Source organism: Electrophorus electricus, chromosome 16 (genome assembly GCF_041902795.1).
Source record: "Electrophorus electricus isolate QZ-2024a chromosome 16, ASM4190279v1, whole genome shotgun sequence".
In the NCBI taxonomy this organism is placed as follows: Eukaryota; Metazoa; Chordata; class Actinopteri; order Gymnotiformes; family Gymnotidae; genus Electrophorus; species Electrophorus electricus.
In genome coordinates, this window is record NC_137512.1 from 24668418 (window position 1) to 24691768 (window position 23351).

Sequence of the window (23351 nt, forward strand, 5' to 3'; positions counted from 1 at the left end):
GTTTGATTCTCTTTTCTGGGAGTACTATGAGGAAGCCATTACAGTAATTAACCTGCTAGAGATAAAAGCATAGATGAGGTTCTCAAGGTCTGATTTAGTCAAGAAATCTCTGATCTTGTTGATGTTCTTAAGGTTATTAATCTTGATTTGGCTGTTAAAACTGAGATCAGATTCCATTAGTGCACCAAGGTTATAAGCTAGCACTTATACATTATAGGGTATAATGCCAAAATGGCAGCTAGTCTGTGGCTCTTATTGCTGTTCCCAAATTTAATGATCTCTGTTTTATTTTTATCCACCTGCAGAATTTTATGGCCAATCCAGTTAATTATGTGCTTAAGGCACATACAAACAGAGTGGAGGGGACCATAGTTGTCTGGGGAGAGGGATAAATCATAATTCGTGCCAGAGTCATCCCTTTACATATTAATTGCACCATTTTAGGACTGTTTCTGAGAGTCCAACCCCCTTCACAATTCTATAAGATACATCCAATTTATAAAGAAGGTTATGGTCTATGGTTTATCAAACGCTGCACTGAAATAGAGCAGTAGTAAAAGTGATACCTTCCTAAAGTCTGTATTTAAACAAATGTGATTAATTACTTTAATTAGCGCAGTCTCAGTCTATGGATAGTTCAAAATCTGATATTTGATTTTGAATGATATTTGTCTAGACAGCTCTTTGAAGATAGAAAACCTTATAATTTCTTAACAAAGCTGCTACCAGATTTTTCTTTTATAATTGAGGCTTCACAGATGCAGTTTTGAGTGAGTTAGGAAAAACACCCTAAAAGTATAGCAGATTCATTTTAAGTTTCTGTTTGATGCAGTGTGAGGTCCGAGATGATTCAGAGATATTTGTCAGCATCTGGCAGCAAACTACTGCATTCAAATATTTGATTTAGGATTAGAATTAGGATTAGGGTTAAAATTAAGGTTTCCCAATATACCAGGAAAGGCTATGATTCGTTCAAGTACCATAGGAATTCATCTTTATCTTGAACCTCTTTTAAATGACCTTTTCCTTTTTTCTATATATTTTCTGTAGTTTTTGTATATGCAGCTCAATAAAACAAATTGTAAAAAGTAATGCATTTTTGAAAAACTGACTTTATTATAAAAAAAAAGACTTTTACCAATATTTTACCAATATTTAAGATAAATAGTCCCTCATGGTAGACGGTTATATGTACTTATATACAGTGTGTATGTGATATAAAATCTTAGACATTTCATAGCCTTTAGCTGGTCATCTTCAATGTTTGGAGGATGTTGTATTTCAAGTAGCAGGTGTAGATGTTGGGTTTCCAGTAGTAGATACTGTTCTCTGGTCCACTGCTTTCATGTGGTCATTGACCCAGTCAGAGGCAGGATCCACACATATCTCCTTTCCACTAATCATCTTAAAGCTGGAACAGAGACAAAGGTACAGCAATGTTCTGTTAATACAGCAGGCCAGGACTTAATGACCCAAGATGGTGAAAATCTACCTGTGTGGCAAAATCACAGTAAACATTCCTGATGTAAATGACACTATCAGTGATAAATACCTGTGGAAGATTCTCCCACTGGGCTTAGTGTGAGTGTGTAAAATCAGCTCTTAATGTTGTTGCTACAGCACCTTCACTGCAGTGTTTCAGCAGGAAGTCCAAACGTGATTCCAGAAATGGTTCATAGATGCAGTGTGTGGACTGTGTTACATATATGAAGGGCTGTAGTAGGCGTGTGCTGCCTCTCAGAGCAGGTGATACTCACACCACAGCTTTGATGGAGCAATCGCTTCTGGTCCAGTTGTAGGACACGATGCGTTTGAGGGGCACCTTATTTTGAGTCGGTTTATAACAGCAGTCTGCAGGGTTAAGAACAGGACCTGGAAGACATCAGCAAACAGTTCCAGACAAAGTCACTTAGTACAATAATGAGAGATTGTACCACTTTTAGAAGACTCTCATTAAGTCTAGTATGTCTCAGTTCAATTTGGCTCACATTGTAAATATACTGTAGTGGGGAACAGCACCGCCTCCCCTGTGGGGAATTGGGGTTCATTCCATGTCTGGCCAAGTGCTCCAAACTACACAAATAAGAATCCTTGGGAAAGACTCCATACACTACATTTGCCTACCTGGAAATTTTAAGTCACTGTTGACGAGAATGTCTGCCAAATGTGTAAGAAATGCATCATATAACAGAGAGATGGAGACTCACCACTAGAGACCAGCTGGAGAGAACAGAGCAGCAGCACAAACAGCAGAGCAGACAGGTTCCTCATTTTAGCAGAATCTCTGATTTCACACACAGACAGTCACGGCTGTAGAAAGTGTAGTGTGTGTGTAGAATCAGTGTTCTGCACCCTGTTATATAGGGACAGAGAGGGCTGTTCTCCAAATTAGCATCCACTGATTTTCCAAGTATCTCCTTACTCCAGAAAGCCTGATTCTGCTGATTCCTTCCTCTTTTCTTTACATCAACTCTCACGTCCTCATTTTTTCGCAATGGGCTGTGAGCTTGTAAACCCAATTTTGAGTTCACTGAAAGAATGTTCTTTTCCTGCATTCTTCTTTTAAACCTTTTAAATTGTCATGCAAATTCTAATTCATTTACATAAGAGCAAAGCAGATTTGCAGATGTCTGTGTCCAAGCCCCAAGTGAACAAGCCGAAGGAGACAGTGGCAAGGAGAACCGCCCTAGAACATGAGCAAGAAACCTCGAGAGGAACAAAGACTCCAAGGGGGCCAACATCCTCTGGTCAACCCCAGACATCATAACAAGCACAAAATGTGCAACAAAAAACCAAAATAGTCAATAAATAAGGGTGAGCAATAGAAGTCCAGCCTTCCTGGTTCCTAACAGTCCTAGTCTGGGTTTGATGAGTGTAAGTGTGTGAGTGTATGATAAGATTATTTGGCATGGTCAAATACTAAAGTGTGTCAAATAGGTGTATAGAATGACTCTGGCAGGTCTAGCTATAGCCATATGGCTAAAAGGACAGAGCCAGAAGGAAACACTGACATGGAGGCTCCCTGGAACATCAGCATGCTGCCGCTCTCAGCCAACAAAGATTAATGACAAAATAGAGATGCAGTGACAGCATCATAACATCCCAGTTTTCCATAAATCCTAATGCCCATTAACACCCAGATCAACACATTTACCTAAGATGAGAGATATTTACTAAAATGCCTCACTAAACAAATAGACAATCAAATATTGATTTCAATTTTTGATGTATAGTTGTAATGTGCGGTGTAATTAAAATAGTCAGTGCTATTAAGATGCTATTATCAAAAGCCTATTTGATTATTTATTGCATTTTTCTGATATATTTTCCTCTTAGTCTTGTCCTCTTCTAATCATCCTCTATGGGTTACACATGAGTAAAACAATGAAAGTATCACTACCACAAGATGCTATTATCAGAAGCCAATCTCAGTTGGAGAAAATATCTCTTGTTTACAGGCATTCTACCTCATCACACTCATGTCTGTCATCATAATCATCATTATTATGATGAATCATCAGCATTATGTAGCAGTAGTTTAATTTCTCTTGTTCACATGTCTCTCTGGTGAGGTCATCAGCAGGACGTCTGTGCACACGTTCCATTAAAACAAGAGTTGGCAAGAATTTGTTGTCAGAAGAGGAAGAGACTCCCAGTCTAAACAGAGACACTACTTAGAATCACATTTAACACTGAACCGGGGTTTGAGGAAATCTCCCTCTGCATCACATGAACTAAATTTGGTAGCTTTATGTAGCTTTTTCTCTTAAAATTATTACTATTGTGGTGACTGTTGGCCAGAAGAGGAGGGCTGCCTTTGAGTCCTGGTTCCTCTCCAGGTTTCTTCCTCATGCTCTAGGAAGTTTTTCCTTGCCACTGTCATCCTTGGCTTGTTCACTGGGGGCTTGGACTTGGATATTTGTAAAGCTGCTTTGTCACAACATCTGTTGTAAAATGCGTTATATAAATAAACTTTGATTGATTGATGTAATAATCAGTGTTCTTATCAAATTCCTGAACTTTTTGTTTGTTTGTTTATAAATTACCATTTTTGTAAATATTACCATTTTTTATCTATAGATAACTTAACTTAATTTGGGGTGCCTAACGTTCATCACGCTTCAGTTGAGCCTTTCAGTTGTACCATTCTCTTGCAGGTGATATGGAGTTCTTAGGGACTTTCTGCACCCCTCCAATGTGACACAGTTCCTTCACCAAAGCATTTTTTAAATGTATCCCTTGATCCCTTGAGTACCATATGCCATAAGCACAAATGTCATGGCACAGTGGAAGCTCAGTGGTTAAAGCACTTCACTAGTAATCAAAAGGTTGCCAAATCAAGTCCCACAAATGCCAACTTGCCACTGTTGGGCCCCTGAGTAATGCCCTTAGCCCTCAATTGCTCAAGTTGTATTCAGTCAGTGTCAGCTAAATATAAACTGTAAATGGTGCCAATGAGTTGCCCTGTATTCTATTTCTGGAACAACTGCTGGGGCTTGGGGCAGTCATAGCTCAGTGGTTAAGCTATTTGGCTTATAACTGGCTGGTTCAAGTTGCCACTGTTGGGACCCCTGAGCAAGACCCTTAGCCTTGTACTCAGTCATAATTTTAAGTGGCTTTGGATAAAAGTGTCAGCTAAATGATGTAAATGTAAGGGGGCACTGTTAAACATAGAGTTGAGGAGTTGGAGGTAAATGTTCAGCACACTGTAATATGGTGCCTGCTGTTCCTTCTATGGGCCCATTGGTGGTGGCTCATTAAACAAAGTTAGGGTTGTTTCTTCAAAAACATATCAGTGATTGCTGTGAAGTGATATCCTGAATCAATGAGGGCCTGACACACAGTTCCATTCACCACCACATCTGCTTCATTACTAGGGCCCACAAGTGCTGTCATTACATTTTTGAGTTGCTGTTGTATAAATGCTTTGCTGACAACCCATGGTTGCCCTAGTTACCACAGGTTCTAGGCGTTTAAAGACTGGTCAGCCTCATTAACACTCACTGCTTGGCCTTGCTCCTGTCCTGCCAAAATAACCCTGCAATAGTAAGCAATATGTTAGGGTTTCCCACACTGGTGACAGATAAAATCTAGCTTGTTCTTGTATATGTAACAGCACGTCCCACCACGTGCATGTGGAGGCGTCATTGTTCACTGTTTTCGTCAGGACTGCCCCTTGTTTGTAATCACACCCCCTGCACACCTGCACTTTATTTGTTCCATTTATTTAGGTATACAAACCCTTGTGTTTTGTAACTTATTGTCAGTCATTGTTTGTGTTGATATTAGTGCTAGTGTTTACATTTACAGTTGCCTGTATAAGTTGTGTGTTTAATGCTCGTGTTTATGTATCATTTATGTCACTACCTTGTTGTATGTGAGTGCCATTGTTAATGCTTAATAAATCTCTGTCTTCGTCGAGAGACATCTGCGAGTCCTGTTCCTTGTCTTGCTGCACTTGGGCCTTCACAATATAATTGCAGCCTCCTAATGGAACTCCCCAAAAAGACAATCAGACAGGCAATCAAAATGCCGCTGCCAGACTTCTGACTACGGGCAAAAGAAGTGAACACATGACGCTCATTTCTAAGTTCTTACACTGGCTATTGGTATACTACAGAGTTGACCTTTAAGGCATTATTACTGGTCTAATCATCCTGTAATGGAGTAGGACGAGTGTATCTATGTGATACACTGCAGTGCTATGAGCCAAGCAGAACCTTCAGATCAGATGTAGTCGGTTAATCCTGCCTAAGAGACATACTAAGCATGCAGAAGCAGCGTGTAGCTATGATGCTGTTTATAAATGGATCCAGTGGCTTTAAATCTAAACTAAAAACATCCTTTATTTGGTGAGGCTTTCATCTCGGGTAAACACTTTTCCCTCAGATCCTGTAACAGTGCACTGTTACACACTACTGTGCACATTTATATGTCTTAATTCTTCATTTATTCTGTATTTATCTTTATCGCAACACTTTATATCTTAAGCTTTATTTTTTATGTCTGTGTGAAGCACTTTGAATGGCTGTGTATGTAAAGGCCTGTACAAATAAATTAGCCTCGTCTTGCCTTTAAACATTGAACGTCAGTTTATGTTCAAATGTCAAAGGTTTGACTCAAATTCCAGTCATATGCAGTGAATACACTTTTTGGAGGCTGAGCCCAGTCTATGAGCAGACCATGAGATGGCGGTGGACCCCCAGCTACAATCAGACGTGTGAAGAGATCTGAGTACTTGTACGTATGAACTGAACCATTTCAGGACTGTTCCTGAGAGTACAACCCTCTTCTCAAGTCTGTCTATAAGAACGTTTTGGTCTATAGTACCAAGAGCTGCACTGAGATCGAGCAGTAGTAAAACTGGTACTTTTTCCAGATTCTGTATTTAAACATATATGATTAATTATCTTAAATTAGCGCAGCCTCAGTCTATAAGCAGGCAAAAATCCTGACTAAAATTTCTCTAGACAGCTTTTCAAGGATAGAAACACCAGAACACCAATTACAGAATGTTACCAATATTTAACATAGTTCTTCATGGTACACAGTTATATTTACTTGTGTACTGACGTATAATCTCATGTATTTCACAGCCTTTAGCTGGTCAACTTCAGTTTTTGGAGGTTGTTTGTTTTGCAGTAGCAGGTCCTTTTGTTCTCTGGTCCACTGTTTTCATGTGGTGATTGACCCAGTCAGAGGCAGGATCCACACAGATCATCTTTCCACTAATCATCTTAAAGCTGGAGCAGAGACAAAGGTACAGCAATGTTCTGTTAATACAGAAGGCCGGGACTAAATGACCCAAGATGGCAAAAATGTACCTGTGTGGGAAAATCACAGGAAACATTCCTGATGTAAATGACACTATCAGTGATAAATCCCTGTGGAAGATTCTCGCACTGAGCTTAATGTGAGTGTGTAAAATCAGCTCTTAATGTTGTTGCTACAGCACCTTCACTGCAGCGTTTCAGCAGGAAGTCCAAACCTGATTCCAGAAATGGTTCATAGATGCAGTGTGTGGACTGTGTTACATATATGAAGGGCTGTAGTAGGCGTGTGCTGCCTCTTAGAGCAGGTGATACTCACACCACAGATTTGATGGAGCAATCATTTCTGGTCCTGTTGTAGGACACGATGTGCTTGAGGGGCAAGTTCACCTGAATCAGTTTAGAACAGCAGTCTGCAGGGTTAAGATCAGGACCTGGAAGACATCAGCAAACAGTTCCAGACAAAATCACTCAGTACAGCAATGAGAGATTGTACTGCTTTTAAGAGACTGTCATTAGGTCTAGTACGTCTCAGTTCAATTTGGCTCACATTGTAAATATACTGTAGTGGGGAACAGCACCGCCTCCCCTGTGGGGAATTGGGGTTCATTCCATGTCTGGCCAAGTGCTCCAAACTACACAAATAAGAATCCTTGGGAAAGACTCCATACACTACATTTGCCTACCTGGAAATTTTAAGTGACTGTTGACAAGAATGTTTGCCAAATGTGTAAGAAATGCATCATATAACAGAGAGATGGAGACTCACCACTAGAGACCAGCTGGAGAGAACAGAGCAGCAGCACAAACAGCAGAGCAAAATGGCTGATTACACACACACACTGAGAGACTGTGAGGTCAGAGTGGGCCCTGTACTATAGGACAGAGGAGCTGAGTGAGTGAGAGCAGTTCAGTGTGTGAGGAATGACCTGCACCTCTGTATTTATTCACAGAGCGGGAACTGTTGTGTCTGTCTGTCTGAAATCCCCAGTGGTTCTAAATTAAAACTTGTTTCTCTCTGAGTCAGTCTTGCTGCTGTGAGATGCATCCTGTTCTCTTTACACTTACATCACTTCTGTGTGGTTACACGATCTCAGCTATTTACAGACCACTTAGAATTTGCCGCAAGATACAGAAATGCACATCTTGCTATCACGCCTTTACGCAATGACATTGATACATTGTGTAGGCAGCTAAAACAGCAAAACTCGCTATCGTGTTCCTGTAATTATTTGTTGTTGTCACCTGCCTTGGTAACCAAGAAGGTCCCCGTGAGGAAGTGAACGTGAGGACGTGAACTTGGTGCACCTTCTCAGGTATGCTGTGCCATTCAGGGGGTATCAGGGTCCTTCTGTGTAAACTAGAAACTAGCTGATCCCATGAAGCTGACTAACTTCCGCTCCTCAGTTAATATTTCATGCTCGTGTGATCTTTCATAATGTGCCATTTTGTTTTATATTGACAATATTAGCAGTTTACAGGTTGTATCTAATAATTTAGTAAATCAGGTCAAACGTGAATGAATTTGATAGTGATTGTGAATTATCTACCTGGTTATTACAAACATACTTTTTATGATTGACATTCATCTAGTTTGATAATTACATTAATTATGTAATTACAATAATTACATAGTTTAATAATTACAGCAATACAGTTTTTTAACAAAGAAATTCTGTTGTGGGACATTGTTTAAGGGGCTTTTGCATTGTGTACGTTGCATTTCCTTTTACATACAAACCTCATTAGTTATAGTTTAATTGTTTTTACAAACCATCTGAGACCTGGGATCACTGTTTTCCTTTTTTGCATACCATATGAAATGGTGCATTGGGGTCTTTAAAACCAAAGCAATACATGTGCTAGGCCTGAGGTCTTGGCTTCAGCCTATAAGAAAATGTGTCTAGTTTAGGTTCTCAAGGTTCTCGGGAGACTGAGGAGTAAGAGATCAGCAGCCTGGATGGTCTCTCTCCTGCTGATCTCTGTCACTGTGCTGAACATCTTTCCCCATCTTCACTGATATGTTGTATGTTGTATGACATTATTGCACTGTATTGTATTGTTTGCACTTGTGTAGAGTGTTGTCTATTGCACTTGTTTTGTTTTATATTGCACCATGGTCCGGGAAGAACATTGTTACGTTTTTGCTGTGTACTTGTGTATAGCTGAAATGACAATAAAAGCCTTTTGAACCTTTGAACCTTTGATTTCCTCTATCAGTCCCTGACAAAGTGTGTTGTGTCTGCTTGTTTCAAGACTTCTGTCATCATACCAGTTCCCAAACAACTGAATATCTCCTTGACTACAGACACGAATGACTACAGACCTGTAATCATCAAGTGATTTGAGAGACTGATATTACACCACCTCATAATCCTGACTGACAGCCTCTAAGACCCTCAGACATTCACATACAGAGTTAATATGTCTATAGATGCTACCTCAATATATACACTACAACCTACAACACCTGGATGCCCTTCACATCTTCACCTGTGTGTTGTTTGGAGATTTGGAGCTGTGTGTTTAATCCAATCATCCCATATGTTCTAATGTATAAAGTGATCTCAGGGTTCCCCTTCCTGTTTGTTCCTCTTCCTACTGGATCCACAACTTCCCATTGAACAGGAAGCTACTAACACACATATTAACATGGTGACACTCTTTAGTAGTCTATTGTCTTTTAATCTTTTGAAAGCACTAGTAGCTACAGTTCAATATGATTTGAATAAGCTTCAATTCTTGTATTCAGAAACACTGTATGTGGCTTCATTTTCAGCATCAGGCAGATCTTAAACCTGTCCAGTCTAAACATGCACAGAGAACGCACGTCCTCTCACACTGCAGATTGAGCACGCTCAGAACACCCTAGTGTTTGTATTGGGGGCAATTGCTTTTATTCCATATTGGATTGCGTTACGGTTAGGGTTATTTAGTAGTTGCATGGAAGTGTTAGGGTTAGAGTTAATACAGATTTTCCATTTAAAAGGCTGTCAGTGTATTTTTATGTATTTTCTTCTGGAATTTCTGTAGTTCTAAAAATACTTCTAAGTAGATCTAATGAAATAAATTGCTCTGTTTCTAATTCATTTGAACTTTTGAGTTAAATTACCCCACATGATCATAAACTAACACAACATAATCCAGCTAAACATCAATGAAACAAAGATGAACTGATGAACACCCGTAGAGGCCGATGAGTTACAGCTGACCTTTCACCCTGACGTGTCTGCAGGCACAACAGTCAGAGGAAGCACACTTGAATCTTAGCGCCCTCTAGTGTTACATTAACATTCCCTACAACCTCACATGTGAAAGTTCATAAGAATTTGCATGACGTATGAAAAGCTATGGGCAGTTAAAGTTAGAGCCAGTTCATAGTTACAGCTTTTCTCATGTTTCAATACACTAAACCAGATGCTGCAGGAAGAGTATTATCATTACACTTAATAAATGAACCACTTAGAATTTGCTATATTCTATCATTCCATTATGCAAAAATAAATAGATATGCCATGTAGGCAGCTAAAACAACAAAAATCATTATCATGTTCCTGTAATTATTCAATGATGTCACCTGCCCTGGTAACCAAGAAGGTTCCCATGAGAAAATGAACGTGATGAACCTGTTTAGGTATGTTGTGTCATGCAGAGGTTTCTACAGGGGGTATAAGGATTCTACTGTTTGCGGAACACAATTCCCAACTCACATTTCCATCAAACTGCCACAAACCAGATGGGATATTGCCATGGAGTTGACGGAATTCTTCCCCCAACTTAAGATTTGAAGTTCATGTGATATCATATAATTCATGTTCTTTGTTTTATACTAACAATATCAGTACTCTACATGTACCTAATAAATGACCACATCAGTTAAAACAGGAGTTTTATAGTTGTGTATTATCAACACTGGTAATTACACACATACTTTTTATGATTTATGACATTTATCTAGTTTAATAAATACATCATAACATTTTTGTAATTCATCATAATAATCTAGACTAATATTATATCACAGCCTTTACACAATTAGTGACATTTATCAAGATTAATAATATTGCATCTTGTATGATTTATGATATTTATGACTACTTTTTCTCTCACCTGGGAATACAGGTTTTTAACAAACATATGCTGTTTAAACTTAAAAAGCACTTGTTTTTTAATCACACTGTTACTAATTTGTTTTTTTCTTTTGTTTGTTTTTGTTTGTGTGTTTCTTTTATCACATATTCAGGCACATTTCCATCCAGCAGCTAGCCAGCTCTCAACCATCATGAGACAAATACCAGCACATCATCATCACTGAACAGGAAGTTCTCAGGAGACTGAAGTGTAAGAGATCAGCGGCCTGGATGTTCTTTCCTGCTGAATTCTTCACTGTGCTGAACATCTTCCCCATCCTCACTGATCTCCTCTGTCAGTCCCTGACACAGTGTGCTGTGTCTGCATGTTTCAAGATCTCTGTCATTATACCAGTTCTCTAACAACTGAATGACGATAGACCTCCTTGAATGACTACAGACCTGTAGTCATCAAGTGCTTTGAGAGACTGATATTACATCACAATCTTGACTGACAGTAGATGAGTCACTATACACTATATCATAGAACACTTGAATGCCCTTCACACCTTCACCTGTGTGCTGTTTGGAGATTTTAGCTCTGCTCACACTGAGGCAGCTCAATGTTTGCTACTGGTTTCACAACTTCCTGTCCAACAGGAAACAGTATGAAAGGCTGGGTGTTTCAGACCCTCTCTGCCTCAGTATCGGTGCTCCACAGGCCTGTGTGTTCTCGCTTTACTCTGATCCCATTACACAAATGAATGGACCTCTAACAATAACTCTGTTAAACGTATTACAATTGCAGATGACATCATTCTGGTCGGTCTCATCTCTAACAATGATGAGTCCAAATACCAAAAGAAATTGAGGCATCTGGTGTTCTGGTGTGGAACTACTAGTCTGGAGTTGGCATGAGACAGACACAGCACTGCAGTTATGGAGAAAGATTAAGAATATATGGACAAAGATAAAGAAATAGCAGTGTTCAGCTTTCTGTGGTCCCAGTCCCATTCTGTTGGTATGGGTGAGTGGGTGTGTGTCTGTGGGTGGGTGTGTGAGTGAAAGAGATCTTGGCCAAACATGGCTTTATTTTTATAATGATATTCAATCATATAATGATTGTTATTTTTGTGGACAGTAATGAAAGTACCTGTGCTGATGTGGGTAGGAGGAGGAACATGAACATGAGGTGTGACATTCAGGTTCCACTGTGACACAGGGACTTCCAGACCCACTTTGTGTGTCTCAGTGACTGCCTGCAGTTTTAGAGATGAACTTTATTTATTTATTTATGCCATCACCACCTCAACATAAATAGGACACTTCACCCAACCACAGACTAAACACAACTAACAAACCACTCAGTTGAGTCTACTGATGTCAATCAGACAGTTTATGTTGGAACATCATATGATCATATGAATATGGTTAATAGAATGTGAGCCCAGAGTATAATTATCGCCAATAGTGTTTATTTGTGTCCTGTGGGACTTACAGTGTAGGTGTTCATTCTTAGAGAAGAGCAAAAAGGTCATGAGATATTTTTTCTGAAACTGAAGAATGCAGCATTGTATGTATATTGCTTGTATATTGTGTATTGTGGGTATATTGCTTGTGTATTGTGTATTGTAGGTATAATTCCTGTAATGCTTGAGAGTCAACAGCAGTGATAGGCCTTTTCCAATTCCCATTTCATCCTTGACACATATTTTATACATCATGCGGGTGATGGACCATCAGTAGAGACACCAAAACAAACACCAGTGGCCAGTCTCGCTTCTTGTCCAAATAAGAGAATACGGGTAGTAGCCAGTAGCCTCATTGGCTGGGCAATTAGAAGCATTCACCAGGTGTTGGCTCCATTCAGACTTCTGCTGAACATTCAAAGTACCCAGTACATGCAGCAGGGTGCAATTAAACCTTTTTGGCTGGGGTTCACCCTGTGGATGACATGGTGATGTTCGGGACTTCTTCATGCCCAACATGCTCAACATCTTGTGAATTAATTTACTCTGAAAATCCCTTTCCTGATCAGAATGAAATCAAGTTGGCAGATCATAATGAATGAATTTTTTTTCCCACAGGGTTCTGGCAACCGTCACCACTTTCTGATCCTTAGTGGGAAACGCCTGCACATACCTTATAAAGTGATCCGTTACCACCAAGACATTACACATATTCCGAGAATCCAGCTCAATGGGATAAAGGAAGTGCTCATTGAGGTAAGGTTTTCCTCTTTATGCAACGATCTGAGTGTTGGTTCCCACTAACATGAATACACGTAACTCAGAAACAGGATTGGGACACACTAATGCCAATTTGTCTACAATATTAAAAATAAATATACAATAAACAATAAAGGGTTCCTTTCCCTTTTTTTAGGATCCCTGCACTAGATTGAAACAGACAAACAAAGAGTTTTCTTTTTTCATTTACCATAAATTATATTCCAATAAAATATTGCAATTATATTATATATTATATAATTATATAATTATATTCCAATAAAATATTCCAGTAACTGGAATTATGTTACATGATACATCTAAAGACTGAACAAAATTTATTTTCATCATACATACTCCCATAGTGCACTGTGTTTTTAAAAAAATCTTACATTATTATGTTTTACACTAAATGATTTTAAAGAGAAATGTCAGAATTTAACACTGGAATGTACTAAAAATATTTTTCTTGAGATGGCATCTCTGTTATTTGGACTTGAGTATTTGAATATTTGAGTACTTGAATACTGCACCGCTCAACAGGAAACAGCCTGGGATGAAAATTCAAACTCCACCAGAAAAGAATGAAATGCCAGTATCTGTTACAGGGAATAAAAAAGACTTGGCCGATCTTTCAGGCTGCTCTCAGGCAAACTGTGATGGTCCTGGATTGTCCCTGCCCCAGTCCAGACCTGAATCCCAGAGAGAATCTCTGGAAGTACCTGAAAATGGCTGGCCACCGATGCCCACCTGGCAAAGCTTGATCCAACCTGGCAAAGCTTGAATGATTCTGCCAAGTGGAATTGGAGAAACTTCCAACAGAAAGGTCATTACCAACAACATTCCCAAGATGACATGAATTGTCATTGCTGCTAATGGTGTTTTAAACCAGTACTAAATGCAGGGTATGAATACTGGAAACTGAATAGTTGTATAAACCTCATTGGCCCCTACTGATTTCCTCAGTTCCTCTTTGTTTCACTAATCTTTCATTTTATTTCTTGAAATTTGTAACATTGCTGCTGGCCCGAGTGCCGATGGGCGTGGAGCAGGACACACAGACTCCCTCGATAGAGTGAAACATTTATTAACGTAAAACACTAACAATAACGGTTGCACTCACAAATGACATTAGCGACAGACATAATACATATTACTATACACAGGTTACACAACACTGAACAATGGATATACAAATGTTTAAGCAGACTTCAGCAAACAATGACCAACATAACGCATACACCAGCAGAGGTTTAAATAGACATGTTTGAGAAGGTACTCTGTCCAGGTTTAGACTTTTCATTGAGTATCAAAGGTGTTTGCAGGCTAAAGCCCAACTCAAAATCCCTTCTTGGTAACATATTCACAGGCTGCTGAGTGAATTGGGTCATTCAGAAAGACTAAATTAAAGAAACAATCTCGTTCAGTGAAGTAAAGACATGAGGTCAGAAACTTCCAAGGATTTAGTAGGTAAACTATGTTGAAATCACACAGTGTTTACACAAAGCTACCCCTTTGTATCTCTCTCACACACACACACACACACACACACACACACACACACACACACACACACACACACAACCACTATGTGTAATGGTGTAAAGTAGTGTGTTTACACTACAACACGATTGTTATGGTATTTAATAATTAGATTTTGTCGAATTCCTGCCAAATGGATTTGGCGCCACATGTTTGGTTAGTCAAATGCAGCCTCAATTGATTAATTGAGATAGGATTTATTAAATGAGATAGGATTACATTTTATTGCTCCTGAAGGAAATTGCAGGATATTTTTAGGTACCACTGTATCTAAAGAACAGGGCAGGTGATTCTGTATATGTTATAGGAACTGTGTATGTGTATATATGCATATATATGCGTAACACAGTGTGTATGCTGTGCAAAGGTGTCGTTTCTGTGCTTTAAGATGTTAAGGGGTGAGTGACAGCTCAGATAGAAATATATGGTCATTTTCTGTATTAAACAGCCATGCCAGCAGCCATTTTACTGCTCTGGACACACAAAATAAAGCCGCAATCATTTACATTTACATTTACGGCATTTAGCAGACGCTCTTATCCAGAGCGACTTACAAAAGTGCCACTCATAGAATATATCCAAGTACAGTATAGTAGGTTAGAATTAAACATACCAATGAACTAGAATCCTGTAGAATACAGGGATGAATGCTGATACCTAGAACTGCAAAATACATAAGGTCTATCTTAAACAATGATAAGTGCTATAAACAATAAGTGCTAGAGTTTGTTAAAAAACATAAACAGTGCCCTACAATAAGTACTAAATTAGTCAGTCAATAAGGGAGCAGTGTCAGTTGTCCTTTAAATATTCTGCAAATAGATGGGTCTTCAGTCTGCGTTTGAAGACTGCAAGGGACTCTGCTTTCCAGACAGCAAGCGGGAGTTCATTCCACCATCTTGGAGCCAGGACAGAAAATAGTCTCGATGCTTGTCGTCCATGAGACCTGAAGCAATCAAAACAACAACTCCCAGAGTGCTCCCAGTTTGATAAAACCATTAAGTTATTCTCTTTAATAAAAGTTAATAGTAGATTGAAGAAGACTGAAAAAGAAAACTTTGTTTTTTACCATAAATTATAATCCAATAAAACATTTAATCTTATATGAGTTTTTATATCTTTATAGGATTAGTATTTTCATTAAAAGAGTCAAATAATGAGAAACAGTAACTGGAATTCAAATATCAATACATTAAAGGATCCATTTACCACTGAAGAAAATTCATTTTCATTACTCCCACAGCATCCTGCAAAAAAATCTTACATTATTATACTAAATGATTTTAACAAGAAAGTTCAGAATTTAAAACTGGAAATGTCAGAATTTATTTGAATTTTTCACTGTAATTAATTTCAGGTTTTATTGTACTAAAGATTTTTCTTGAGATGGCATCTGTTATTTGGACTTGAGAATTTGAGTACTTGAGTATTTGAGTACTTGACTACTGTGCAGCTGAACGGGAAGCAACCTGGGATGAAAATCTGCACTTCCATGTCCAGACTCTCCCAGAAAAGAATGGAATGTTGTTATCTGTCACAGGGAATAGAAAAGACTTGGCGGATCTTTTCAGCCTGCTAATGCCACAACCCTCATGAGGAAAAGTGAGATGATGATGATGATCCTGAATGAAAATTTTTCCTCTTTTTGAGTCCAAGATCTTCGGTTTGGGGAAAGGTTTACATTTCAGCAAGACAATGTTGAGCTGTACTATCAATACAACACACGAATGGATTTCAAGAAAACTGTGATGGTCCTAGATTGGTCCAGCCCAAGTCCAGACCTGAATCCCAGAGATATTCTCTGGAGGTACCTGAAAATGGCTGGCCACCGATGCCCACCATCCAACCTGGCAGAGCTTGAAAGATTCTGCCAAGAAGAGTGGTAGAAACTTCCAACAGAAAGGTCATTCCCAACTTGATTCCTAAAATGACTTGAATTGTCATTGCTGCCAAAAGTGCTTTAAACCAGTACTGAGTGCAGGGTGTGAATACTTATGTAAATTGAATATTTCCATTTTTTATATTTTCCTTTTTTTTTTTTCTTCTTCAAATAATTTTATGACAATAGCTTAAGGAACTTTGCTCATCACAGCTGATGTATGTTGGAGTTGTTCCAGCTCAGGCAGCACCCAGCCAGAGGGAAGTGCCCCTACACACACGAGCGACTGCTACATCCCTTTGTTCTTATCACTTGTCTTTATTCCTTCTTTTCCGGGTTTTGTTAGCATAAACGAAGATACTCTCCCACACTCGTGCTTCGCTTCTCTTTATGATGTCAGTATTTTGCTGAAGAGTTATGCACATTTTGACTGGTTAGGAAGTTTAACATGAAATGCATGATAGTAACTGTAAACATTATTTAAACACTGAAAAATACTCTCGGTCAGTTGATTCATTCAAACAGTCTGGTTAAACACTACAGCACCTTTCTTTAATATATATACTGGAGTGTTCACTTACACTGAAAAATAACATGACCATCTGAACTGGCTCCCTTTCTCAAAATCTCTTCTTAAAGGTGCTGAGGAGACAGAAGTGTAACTGTTTATAGAGGGAATTATATTAAGTTCTCTTACTTTAGTGAATTATATTCAGATGGTTTCTCTTACTTTTATAGTTAGAGTGAATGGAGGAGATACCAGGAGGAGATACCAGGACACAGGCCATTACACAAGGAGAGTAGGACAGCGTCATAGAAGAGCAATACCTCAGCAACAGGACCAGTCTCTCCTCCTTTTTGTGAGGAGGAAGTCTGCCAGAGCTTTACAAAATGACCTCTAGATAAAGTCTCTACTGGATTTTATTGGATGAAACTGACCAAAATGTTAGAAACTGACTCCATGACGGTGGCATCGGGACCTAACGTCCTCCAGTGACCTGTGCTCACAGTCCAGCACTGTGCAGTTGTGTGGCATTCACCAAAGACCACCAGCATCAGCAGGTCCACCACTGGCACCTCGTTCTCTTCACAGATAAGAGAAGGTTTACACTGAGCACATGTGATAGATGTGAAAGAGTCTGGACACACCGTGGTGAACGTTATGCTGCCTGTAACATCACCCAGCATGACTGGTTTGGCATTGTGTCAGTCATGGTCTGGGGAGGGTCGCACCTCCACATAATAGCCAGTGGTACCTGACTGCTGTTACGTAAGGATGAACTCCTCAGAGTTACAGTGAGATTTTATGCTGGTGCAGTGGACCCTGGGTTCCTCCTGGTGCAGAACAATGCTCAGCCCCATATGTCCAGAGACACTTTCTGGATGTACTTTGTAGTTTACATTTACTTTGCAAATTTCTGCCTAAATTAAGTGGACCAACGTAGCTAATTAAAAACTTAGCATGAATGAACAATTTGCTGTAAGGTTTTTTAAAACTGAGATACTGAGAATCTCTCAATTTTTCCAGAGTAGTCATATAGACAATATCACATGTGCTCTTCCTCAGAGAGAAACTCAATGTGCAGATGTGAAAGTAAACAGGAAGAGGCTCAAACGAGGATGATCAGCAGGTCTCTGTAGGTGATGTGTGAGAGTCCATTGAACACACACCAAGTCTGATCACAGCACAACCCCCAGCAGAACACACTGGGGAGTTTACTGTGGACATCATCCATCATACTGACCTCACAACCCTAGAGGTTAATTAAGGCCTTCACTAATTTTTGTCTAGTCCAATTTACTCAATTGTTTTAAAGTTTTTCTCTTTAGGTTTTTTTTGTTTTGTTTTTATTGCACTTGTTAGTTGGGGGTCACTATGTTTTGTTATACACGTAAGAACTTCTCACTTCAAAATGCCTTTTAGGATTTTAGAATCACAATCCAAGATGTTCTGAGCTGTAGTCCATTATGAAGACTTGCTGTCCTACATGCAGTTTGGAGTTTGTTTTTTTTTAGTTCCTTATTACACACTGGAGCCTTTCTGTCTTCAGGGACCCAACGCAAGGTCTCTCTCTGCTCATCAGCCATGACATGACTGCTCGACCGCGAGCTGGTCACCCGAGGTCATCCGCTCCCTCTTCTTACATACTTTACCCCTCCCTTTGTCTTTCTTTCTCTTCCTGTCGCTCTCTACGCACAGGAGTAGCTCATGGCTCAGTCATGCAGAGAACATCAATATTTACTAACCTTGCTTTCCCTCCTACATAGACCCTTAGAACATGCCTCACTTTTCCCCGTCATCCTGTAGATTTAGGACATATATACACTCTGTGCTTTCCTCAATAAAGTGGAACTATCTTGATTCACTACCCTGGTGTCAGTGTCTCCTGAGTTACCCGGATCCAGCTACAGGGGACAGAGGGCAGAGGGTAACTTAGAGGAGATCGAACCTGAAGTACTGGTTACTTTGAACCAGTTTCTAACACTTTGAACCAGTTTCTGACTTCCTTGTTTTCCCTGGTGTTTGACTCTGCATGTCAGTTCTGGCTTTGTTCAGTGCTGCTCTGACGTGTCCATGTGTGTTGCCTCTTGCCTTGAAGGACATACATGACAGCAAACATGGCAAGCATTTAATTATCAAAATATATCAATCAAATTTACCAGTATAAAGAACTATTTATGGAGCTATGTTGATATTACATCATCTAAGCAAAAAAAAAAAAAGTAAATATATACCACAGGCTTAATGCTGACTAAATGCACAAAGCCATCTTTTCATGGCTTGCTCTGTATTACGCGCGTCTAATACACTGAATGAACGCGAGACTGGCTTCTTAAAGAGACAGTAACCCAAAAGGAAATATAACAGCCAGACAACAAAAACTCTTTAAATCTACAGAAAGTGTACACGCATCTTTCCACCTGGCGACACAGAAACAGGAAAAAAAAAAAGAACGAAAACATTTTACCTTCTGAGCTTTTGGTTTCCTTCTCACAGTTAACAGGAATCAAATTTCAGCTCATTGCACAGTTTATTTCATTCATATTTCAAGAATGAATTACAACTTGATTGTATTAAAAAATAAGATATTGAAAGATATTGTAAAAAGATTATTTAAGTCTGAGAAATATTTTTTAGTTCACATGTAATGTAATGTAAATGTTTAGTTCACAGCTCACTGAGAAAAACTAAATAAGAAGGAGGAGCTAGAAGAAGATTTCCTGTGTTCATATTTGGAGAACAGCCCTCTCTCTCCCTATATAACAGATCAGAACACTGATTCTACACACACTGATCTCTATTCCACAGCAGAGGACACTGCACTTTCTACAGCTGTGACTGTCTGTGTGTGAAATCAGACATTCTGCTAAAATGAGGAACCTGTCTGCTCTGCTGTTTGTGCTGCTGCTCTGTTCTCTCCAGCTGGTCTCTAGTGGTGAGTCTCCTGAATTTACTCAGCTGCATTACTGTCAGTGTAGGAGAGAGCAGCATCACCAGAGCAGGACTGTGGGACTGATTACTGAACCCACATTCACACACAGAGAGGGAGGAAATTACACTACCAAAGCAGGAAAAATGGGTCAGTTATTTGTTTACTGTGTGCTGGGGTTAGAATGTCAACTGCTTGTTTCTAATTGCTACAGCTAAACATTACCATGCCACTGGTGTATCTCTGACTGCTGTACCAGTGTTTGGGAATCCTACAACTCCACAGAGCATTACTGCTGACTGCTGTCTCACCGTGACTGATGTGGAGATCCCTCTGAAGAAGGTGGTGTCCTCCAGCTGGACTAGTAGCAGCAATACCAGTAACACCATTGTGTGAGTAGTAATGATTTAACTCCTAATTCTGACATGCTGGCAATAGGAGGAAAAATACTTGCATTTTAATCTTGGTAAACATCAACACAATGTTGTTTCTACTTTGTCAGATTGTTTACTCAATTTTTCCTGGTTTTATTCATATTTGTCACCTTCGTCAGTTCTGAAACTGCAGTAGGAAATCGGTTCTGCCGAAAAGGGCTTTGGCGCCATCTACTGGTTGATCAGTCACATGCGGCATCAGTTTATTAGGTACAACTGTACCTAAAGAACAGGGCAGGTGATGTCTGTATATGTTATAGAAACTGTGTATGTGTATATATACACATAACACTTTGTTATGTATTGTGTATTCTGTGTAATGGTATTGTTTCCATGTTTTAAGATGTTAAGGCGTGAGTGCCAGCCCACCTTTTTTGTTCTACTTAGCATTATGGATATTCTAACAAAAAAAAGTTACATTCAAATATTTATCTTTATATTTCTATTAGTATTTTTGTTAATCATGTAAAATGATAAGAAACACTCACTAGAATTCAAATATCTATACATAAAACGAGCTGTAACAGGCCGAGTGCCGCAGGGCAAGCAGCAGAACCCACACTGCCATGACGTGGACAAACATTTACTGACGATACACGACTGGTAAATATACTGGTACTCACAGAGAACATGCAGGGTGAACACGAATAACAACCAGGATCATAAACAGAAACAAAGCCCGACAGGCGGGTAAATACACACATAAAGACAAACCCGTGCAGGTGTGCGCACGTGGTTACGAACAAGACAATCAGTGAGCTCCCACTGCACGCGCGGGCCGAACCACGTGAGCAGTGCGAAGGGAAGCGTGCCGTGACAACCCAACTAAACAAATCTTATTTTAGTGAAAATAAGTACGTTATTGTGAGTTACACTAAATGCTGTTCAAGAGTGTAGAACTGGAACTGTCAGGACTTATTTGACTTATTCCCTGTAATTTATTTTTATTTTTATTGTAATAAAATATTTTTTATTTAAAAATGTTGTCTTTAATCCTGGGAGTTATGTCAGGTTTATCTTTAATAATGCAAAATAACACTCTACTATCAAAGACCTGATCTGAACGTTATCTATAAACAACTATGTGCTATAAATATGGACATGAATTCATGAAGAGTTTTTTAAGATCAGTTTATTAATTAAAGAGCAGAAAGAGAAATGCCTAGGTTAACCTTTGAACCTTTGAGTAGTGAAAACTACTTCCAAACTACTACTCAGAAAGAGATTTTTCCAATTTCACTCAAAAATAAAAATATTTTAGAATCTTTCTGATGAACCACATTGGCTCTTCCGAGGAATACAATGCCCTCCGACTGGCAAATTGGAGTCATGATCTGCATTTAAAAACCAGACGTTCTGTTCTAATTCCTATTAGAAAAAGTCTTATAGTTCAACCTAGGAGGATTAATGTGGTTTCCACAAAGGTTATGGAACTATGGACCAGCTCTGGTCTCTGGCACAGATTTGTTAGTGATCATGGGTTTTTGCTGTTGAGCTTTACTGTGGGTGGCAGCACTTCCAAGTCCAAACTCTTCTGAAAAAAATGGAATGCTGAAATCTGATACAGGGAATAGAAAAGCCTCGGCTGATCTTTTCAGCCTGCTGATGCCACGACCTGTACCAAGAAAATCGAGATGATGATGATGATGATAATGATGATGATGATGATGATGATCCTGTGTGAAAACCTCTTTTCTAATTCAAGATCGTAGGTGGGGTGAAGGTTTACATTTCAGCAAGACAATGACCCAAATTTTCAGACAGAGCACCACAGCATCAATGTTACTTCCTTGGACATTATGAGATTGGTATTTGTGCTTTTGTGCTTTGAGATGTAAAGATGTGACTGATCTCTCCAAACTAAGCAACCTGACTGGCCAACGGGACAATGAACTCCTCCTTAAATAGGTATGTTGCTCATGTCTTGGTTCTCCATGGTGTCTTGATCAGTGGTTACCATGCAGTCACAGTAGATGGCTTTGAGTTTCTACATTGCTATCAGCTGTAGGCTTCCTGAAATATGGCCTTATGAGTTTGTACTTAAGGTGGGTGACGTGTTTCTTTTGCCTTTTCTACCCTGTTTTTGTTTTAGGGAGTTAAGATAGAATTATTGTATTTTATTTTCTTTTTTTTAGGGAAGTAAGTTTGGTTTATATTGTGATTGTTTTTTTGTAATTTATGAAGATGAACAAAATTAATTGAAACAGTGGAGTGTGCATCTCTGTGATATATGTTAGGTTGTGCCCTATTGGTCCTGGATTACTGAGTACACAAGGGGTGTCTGTGATAAGGCCGTAACACCAGACATGGCAGTCACCCTCCACCTCTCAGATCATCACTTTCTATACTCTCTCCCTCCCCACTCTTTCTGTCCACACCTCCCCCCTCACACGGTCCTCCTCCTTTGTTGCAATCTGTCCTCCATCTCTCCCTTCTCTCTTGCTTCTACTGTATTGTCTACCCTTCCTCATCCTGATTCTTTTTCTTCTCCCTCCCTGGATACAGGTACTGACACTTTCCTTTCTACACTATGAATGAATCCTCTGTGCCTCTCTCCTCCAGACCTGCAAGATCTGTCCCTCCTGCCCCCTGGCTGCCAAAAGCACTGCGTTTCCATTGAAGAAAACTTAACACTGCAGAGAGGTGGTGGAGGAAAACTCAGCTAGATTCAGACCACACTTCCTACCACTCACTCCTTTGAAAGTTCTCACTTGAAGGAACATCAACAAAGTGATCCCACTACAGAGATAAATTTGAACCATCAGCACCCATTACACGCACGCTCTTCAGTATTTTTTCTTCTCTCCTTAATCCTCCCCTCCCCATCATCCCTCTTATCCCTGAGGGTTCCATCATCTTCTTTGAGGAGAAACTTGCAGCAATGCACCACAGAAGAGCATAGAAAGTAGGAACAAGCAGCGAGATCTAGAGGGAAATACAGAAACAATGACCGGCAAACAAGAGACGCAGGAACAAGGTTCACATAGGACCACAATT

General features: G+C 39.4%; 2 protein-coding genes and 1 long non-coding RNA gene across 5 annotated transcripts in view; 1 reads left to right on the forward strand and 2 right to left on the reverse strand.

Annotated features, from left to right (window-relative positions):
- Positions 1–23351, forward strand: part of LOC145651641 (C-C motif chemokine 13-like) — a 73557-nt gene that overhangs the window by 47012 nt on the left and 3194 nt on the right. For 2 of the 3 annotated variants that reach the window (XR_014117411.1, XM_081698522.1), the window contains exon 4: positions 20135–20312. Coding sequence is in view for 2 of the 3 variants with exons in the window: in XM_081698522.1 (XP_081554648.1) it covers positions 20135–20312 (178 nt within the window). In the remaining variant the exon portion in view is untranslated. Of the gene's footprint in view, positions 1–20134; positions 20313–20473; positions 21312–23351 lie in introns of those variants that run through there. The other variant, XM_081698520.1, reaches the window with a different exon arrangement.
- Positions 1093–2351, reverse strand: LOC113569312 (monocyte chemotactic protein 1B-like). Its single transcript, XM_035532171.2, has 3 exons — positions 2208–2351; positions 1758–1872; positions 1093–1411 (listed from the first exon to the last, which is right to left on the reverse strand). The coding sequence occupies exons 1-3, from the start codon at positions 2269–2271 to the stop codon at positions 1282–1284; spliced, it is 309 nt and encodes a 102-aa protein (XP_035388064.1). The 5' UTR covers positions 2272–2351; the 3' UTR covers positions 1093–1281.
- Positions 6506–7673, reverse strand: LOC145651643 (uncharacterized). Its single transcript, XR_014117427.1, has 3 exons — positions 7540–7673; positions 7090–7204; positions 6506–6743 (listed from the first exon to the last, which is right to left on the reverse strand). It is a non-coding gene; the product is annotated as an uncharacterized LOC145651643 (long non-coding RNA).